At 42.3% G+C, this 6,000-nt stretch overlaps 1 protein-coding gene across 1 annotated transcript in view; it reads right to left on the bottom strand.

The window, feature by feature from the left end:
- The window catches only part of LOC115203418 (ADAMTS-like protein 3), a 189,669-nt gene that overhangs the window by 153,740 nt on the left and 29,929 nt on the right, over positions 1 to 6,000 (bottom strand). The window contains exon 3 of the mRNA XM_029768103.1: positions 5,078 to 5,203. Within this exon, the coding sequence (XP_029623963.1) occupies positions 5,078 to 5,203 (126 nt within the window). The remainder of the gene's footprint in view (positions 1 to 5,077; positions 5,204 to 6,000) is intronic.

Genomic DNA, 6,000 nt, shown 5'->3' with positions numbered 1-6,000 from the left:
TGTGTGTGTGTGTGTGTGTGTGTGTGTGTTTGTGTGTGTTCCACAGACTGGCTGGTTTAGCAGCCTCAGGCAATGTGTATGTGTACATGTGTGTATTTGTGTGTGTATGCCTGCATGTGTGTGTGTGTGTCTGTGTGTGTGTGTGTGTACATGTGTGTGAATGTGTGTGTATGCATGTCTGCCTGCATGTGTGTGTGTCTGTGTGTGCGTCTGTGTGTATGCATGTGTGTGCATGTGTGTGTCTGCATGTCTGCTTGCATGTGTGTGTGTTTGTGTGTTCCACAGACTGGCTGGTTTATCAGCCTCAGGCAACGTGTGTGTGTGTGTGTGTACTTTTTCCACGTTGTTGTTACAGCCTGAATTCAATATGGAATAAATTGAGATGTTTTTTTCACTGGCCTACACACAATACCCCCATAATGTCAAAGTGGAATTATGTTTTTAGACATTTCTACTAATTAATTGAAAATGAAAAGCTGAAATGTTTTGAGTCAATAATTATTCAACCCCTTTGTTATGGCAAGCTTAAATACGTTCAGGAGTAAACATATGCTTAATAAAACATAATAATGAGCTCACTCTGTGTGCAATAACAGTGTTTAACAAGATTTCTGACTGACTATCTCCCTCAGTCGAGCAGGGAATTTCAAACACAGATTCAGCCACAAAGACAGGGAGGTTTCAATTTTCCAATTGGTAGATGGGTAAAAAAAAAAACAGACATTCAATATCCCTTTGAGCATGGAGAAGTTACTAATTACACTTTGGATGATGTAACAATACAACCAGTCACTACAAAGATACAAGTGTCCTTCCTAACTCAGTTGCCGGAGAGAAAGGAAACCGCTCAGGGATTTCACCATGAGGCCAATGGTGACTTTAAAACAGTTAGAGTTTAATGGCTGTGATAGGAGAAAACTGAAGATGGATCAACGACATTGTATTTACTCCACTATTTTTTTTCTTCCCTTTATTTATTTAACTAGGCAGGTCAGTTATGAACAAATTCTTATTTTCAATGATGGCCTAGGAACAGTGGGTTAACTGCCTTGTTCAGGGGCAGAACGACAGATATACTAACCTAATTGACAGAGTGAAAAGAAGGAAGCCTGTACATGCATCCTGTTTGCAACAAAGCACTAAAGTAATACTGCAGAAAAATGTGGCAAAGCAATTTACTTTTTGTACTTTTTGTCCTGAAAGAAAGTGTTATGTTTGAGGCAAATCCAATACAACACATTACTGAGTACCACCATATTTTCAAGCATAGTGGGGGCTGCATCATGTTATGGGTATGCTTGTAATGGGGAATTTTTCAGTATTAATGCAAAGTCCTAGAGGAAAACCTGGTTCAGTCTGCTTTCCACCAGACACTGGGAGATTCACCTTTCAGCAGGACAATAACCTATAACACACAGCCAAATCTACACTGGAGTTACCAAGAAAACTATTCATGTTCCTGACTGGCAGAGTTACAGTTTTGACTCAAATCTATTTGAAAATCTATGGCAAAACCTGAAAATGGTTGTCTAGTAATGTTCAACAACCAATTTTACAGAGATTGAATAATTTTGAAAAGAATAATGGGCAAATATTGCACAGTCCAGGTGTAGAACGCTCTTAGAGACTTACCCAGAAAGATTCATAGCTGTAATCGCTGCCAAAGGTGCTTCTACAAAGTATTGACTGAGGGGTGTGAATACTAATGTAAATGAGATATTTTGGTATTTAATTTTCAATACATTTCTGAAAACATGTTTTCACTTTGTCATTATGGGATTTTGTGTGTAGATGGGTGAGACAAAAATTGATTTAATCCATTTTGAATTCAGGATGTAACGCAACAAAATCTGGAATAAGTCAAGGGGTATGAATACTTTCTGTAGGCACTGTATGCGTGTGTGTGTGTGTGTGTGTGTGTGTGTGTGTGTGTGTGTGTGTGTGTGTGTGTGTGTGTGTGTGTGTGTGTGTGTGTGTGTGTGTTCTACAGACTGGCTCAGCCTCAGGGAGTCTCTTTGTTCCTCCTACAGTGGCTTTCTAAGTCAATGCAGGCTCTGGTCCAAGACTACCACAGGAGAAAGTGTTAGGAACAGATGTCTACCTCGATCATTCCTCTATTCGCAGGGTCATACAACAATTTGTACATCTGCACTTTGTCATATATACTACACCCTATTCCATATATAGTGCACTACTTTTGACCAGAGGCCTAAAGGCCCTGGTAAAATGTAGTGCACTATATAGGGACTAGGGTGCCACTTGGGACCCAGTCATGGTGCCTAAACTATGAGTGCTGTATTGTTCCTGTCTCTGAGATGACAAAGGTCTTTTGCTTCGGCCAATAGAAGATGAGGGCTAGAGGCATGCATGTGTGTGTCTGATCCTAGACGAGATGCTCCCCTACTGGAAGATTCTTTGTGAATACGGGACCTGGCGTCCCCTTTTCAATGAACCCCTATCACCAGTATCTGGGTTAAGACGAAATAATATATAAGAAAGTCTCACTTTTCTGCTGTAAAATAGATAGATCTTTTCTGCTTAACAATGCTCTAGAAGACCTAGAGCATTGTGTGATGTGGTGAAAATGTCTTTATGTTAAGCAGAAAAGACCCAAGGGAAGGACTCAGTTTGGTTCATATCACTCTGAGGGCGTCCAAGTTCATTCAGGTCTTCACATTACTTAAAGTACTATAGTCATTTGAAAACACATATTTTTCAGACTATTCACATTAGGACATTTTTTACTAAAGTCAGATTGGAATCAATCAACCCAGTGTGTGAAAACCTCTTCCCAGTGAACACATAGTCAGCGTATGAGACCGACGTGGGAATTGAACCCACCACCTTGATATTCTCGCGGCCAGCACCACAGCACCACACTCCAACCCACTGAGCCACCTGGCAGCAGTCCCATTGACCAGACAACGTCTGGCTTAGCCACACATTCCCCCATGAATTCACTTCCTAGCAGCTTTCATCACACATCCACTAACACAGAGAAACCCAAAACAAGACTCCAACGAACACTATGCAGACTATAGTCTATAGATATCAGCCATGTTAATGTAGCTCAGGTGTAAGTCATGAACATGAACAGGTTTAGTCACACATCCACTAACACAGAGAAACCCACAACAAGACTCAAATGTACAGACTATCCACCGTGTCTGTGTAGCTTAATGCAGCTCTATCACTCATCAAGACATGTCTAAGTCAGGAACATGAACAGCATGAGACATACATCCTCAACAAGAGAGAGACAGAAGCATCCAATTCTACAATGCCATCTTGGACTTAACATGGCTGCATCCCTCAAGACTAGGGCGAGACAGGCGGAATCATTCGGAAAGTTTTCAACAAAGAGTCAAACATACTGTGTACTCGAAAAATAAAAGGTTATGGCATCTCCCAAAAAGACCAAAAGCAAGCTTTGACAAATCCTAAATGAGGTCAAAACATGTCAGCTTTAAAAAATAAATTAAAAAATACAGTATTTTTGGGAGATGCCATCACATTTTGTCTCATGGAATATATGACATTATATGACATTACCCATAGAAATCCTCCTAGTAGCACTGGATTATCTAAACTGTACATACTGAGTCAGGGGCGACATGTCCCCCCCACATTCTGAAATTGCATTTTTGTCCCCCCCAGTTTTATAATTGGAATGTGATCCAAAATGAGGCATGGTGTGCTTTAGGACCATGTGGACGCCTCCGAGTGGTCGGATAGGCTGTTTGGAGTGTTTATCTGACTGTATTTATAAAAACATTTATTTTTTTATTTTTACTTTCCCCCTTCTAAAACCAAAGTTGCGCCCCTGTACTGAGTACCCACCCAGGGTTAAGTCAAGTCCCTTTAGTAGCAGGTCTGGGGACCGACATGGTCACAGTGATGTTGCTGACTGTATCATCCTGGTTGAATGACTCTCAGTATCAGAAGGGAATAAGCAGGAAATCCTGCGTTCTCCAACCAGGATTTCTGGGAAAGCTGGGAAATTTGCGAAAGTTACCAGAATTGTGCAACTCTAATAGTGATAGTTATTCAGCCCTGATTCAGTCAGTTGTAATGTGATAGGTTGTGATAATGTGAGTGACCACCACTTTCCCCTCCCCAGTACAGGGTCCATCTCTACAGAAAGGTTATGTCCTGAAAACCTGTGTTTTAAAGGAAACGTCTCATTACTGTGTGCCTAAAAAAATGGGTCAGATATTCTGTCAGGCTCTGCCTCTTTATACCACTTGTTCTCTCTTCAATAGCCTCTCTGGCATTTTACTGCATGTCTGAAATTCACAGACAAATGTAATGCCATCTTTCATCTCTATTCAACTACTAACCCATGGGCCAAGAGACAGACCAGTATTTTCTATTGAATTTGGTGCTTCAAAAAAAAGTACTGGGCCATACAACCATGCAAATTCCAGACAAATAATTCAGGAGAAATCCAACTTTAAACATTCAGGCATGTTTCTGCGTATCATTAGGGGTCATTTGATATTGGTCAGATGCGAGCTTTTCAAAACATCATGTACTCAACATTTTAACCGGGAATTTTGTGGTTCCTGATCCAAAAGGCCAAATTGAGAGCAAAAAAACAACATATCTTTATGATCCTCAGCTCTTCAGCCCAACGCCAGATGGATCAGCAGGAGCACGCTGCTTTATTCAATCACACTGGAGAAAATGTTCCACATTTCAGAAGATGCAGAGAGAAGAATGAATGAATGCATTGTATCCTGGTCCACTCAATATCTTCTCACATAGTGTATACTGTAGGAAAGACGTTGGGGAATGTTCTACTGCTTATAAAGAGTTGTTCTTTTGACATGTCATCTGTGTCTCATTTGTTGTCTACACCCCAAAAACACCCCGTCTCTCTCTCCCTTACTCCCACACGCCCCTCACAGCAGACCCACTCAGAGGATCAGGTTTTCCATTGTGTGTGTGTGTGTGTGTGTGTGTGTGTGTGTGTGTGTGTGTGTGTGTGTGTGTGTGTGTGTGTGTGTGTGTGTGTGTGTGTGTGTGTGTGTGTGTGTGAGTGTGTGTGTGTGTGTGTGTGTATGTGTGTACCCACCTGGTCGTCGTATCTGTAGGTAAGGAACTGGTCCTCGGTAGTGTCCTCCAGGAAACTGCCCTGAGGGGACAGAGCAAACTCAGGCAGGAACACGGCACCCTGGGTCTGGCTCTGGGTCGCTCCACACTGAGGAGACAGGAGGTAGAAAATAAAAAGATGAATAGAAAACTTGAAATCGACCAAGAAGAGATAACTCTGTTCCCCAAAAAGAGATCCCTGGTAACTCTGTTCCCCAAAAAGAGATCCCTGGTAACTCTGTTCCCAAGAAGAGATCCCTGGTAACTCTGTTCCCCAAAAAGAGATCCCTGGTAACTCTGTTCCCCAAAAAGAGATCCCTGGTAACTCTGTTCCCCAAAAAGAGATCCCTGGTAACTCTGTTCCCCAAAAAGAGATCCCTGGTAACTCTGTTCCCCAAAAAGAGATCCCTGGTAACTCTGTTCCCAAGAAGAGATCCCTGGTAACTCTGTTCCCCAAGAAGAGATCCCTGGTAACTCTGTTCCCAAGAAGAGATCCCTGGTAACTCTGTTCCCAAGAAGAGATCCCTGGTACTATGTTCCCAAGAAGAGATCCCTGGTAACTCTGTTCCCCAAGAAGAGATCCCTGGTAAATCTGTTCCCAAGAAGAGATCCCTGGTAACTCTGTTCCCAAGAAGAGATCCCTGGTAACTCTGTTCCCAAGAAGAGATCCCTGGTAACTATGTTCCCAAGAAGAGATCCCTGGTAACTCTGTTCCCCAAGAAGAGATCCCTGGTAACTCTGTTCCCCAAGAAGATATCCCTGGTAACTCTGTTCCCAAGAAGAGATCCCTGGTAACTCTGTTCCCAAGAAGAGATCCCTGGTAACTCTGTTCCCAAGAAGAGATCCCTGGTAACTCTGTTCCCAAGAAGAGATCCCTGGTAACTATGTTCCCAAGAAGAGATCCCT

The sequence above is a fragment of the Salmo trutta genome, chromosome 12 (genome assembly GCF_901001165.1).
Source record: "Salmo trutta chromosome 12, fSalTru1.1, whole genome shotgun sequence".
Lineage (NCBI taxonomy): Eukaryota > Metazoa > Chordata > Actinopteri > Salmoniformes > Salmonidae > Salmo > Salmo trutta.
The sequence above is the reverse complement of the archived record's forward strand: the minus strand, read 5'-3'. Positions and strand labels throughout refer to the sequence as shown.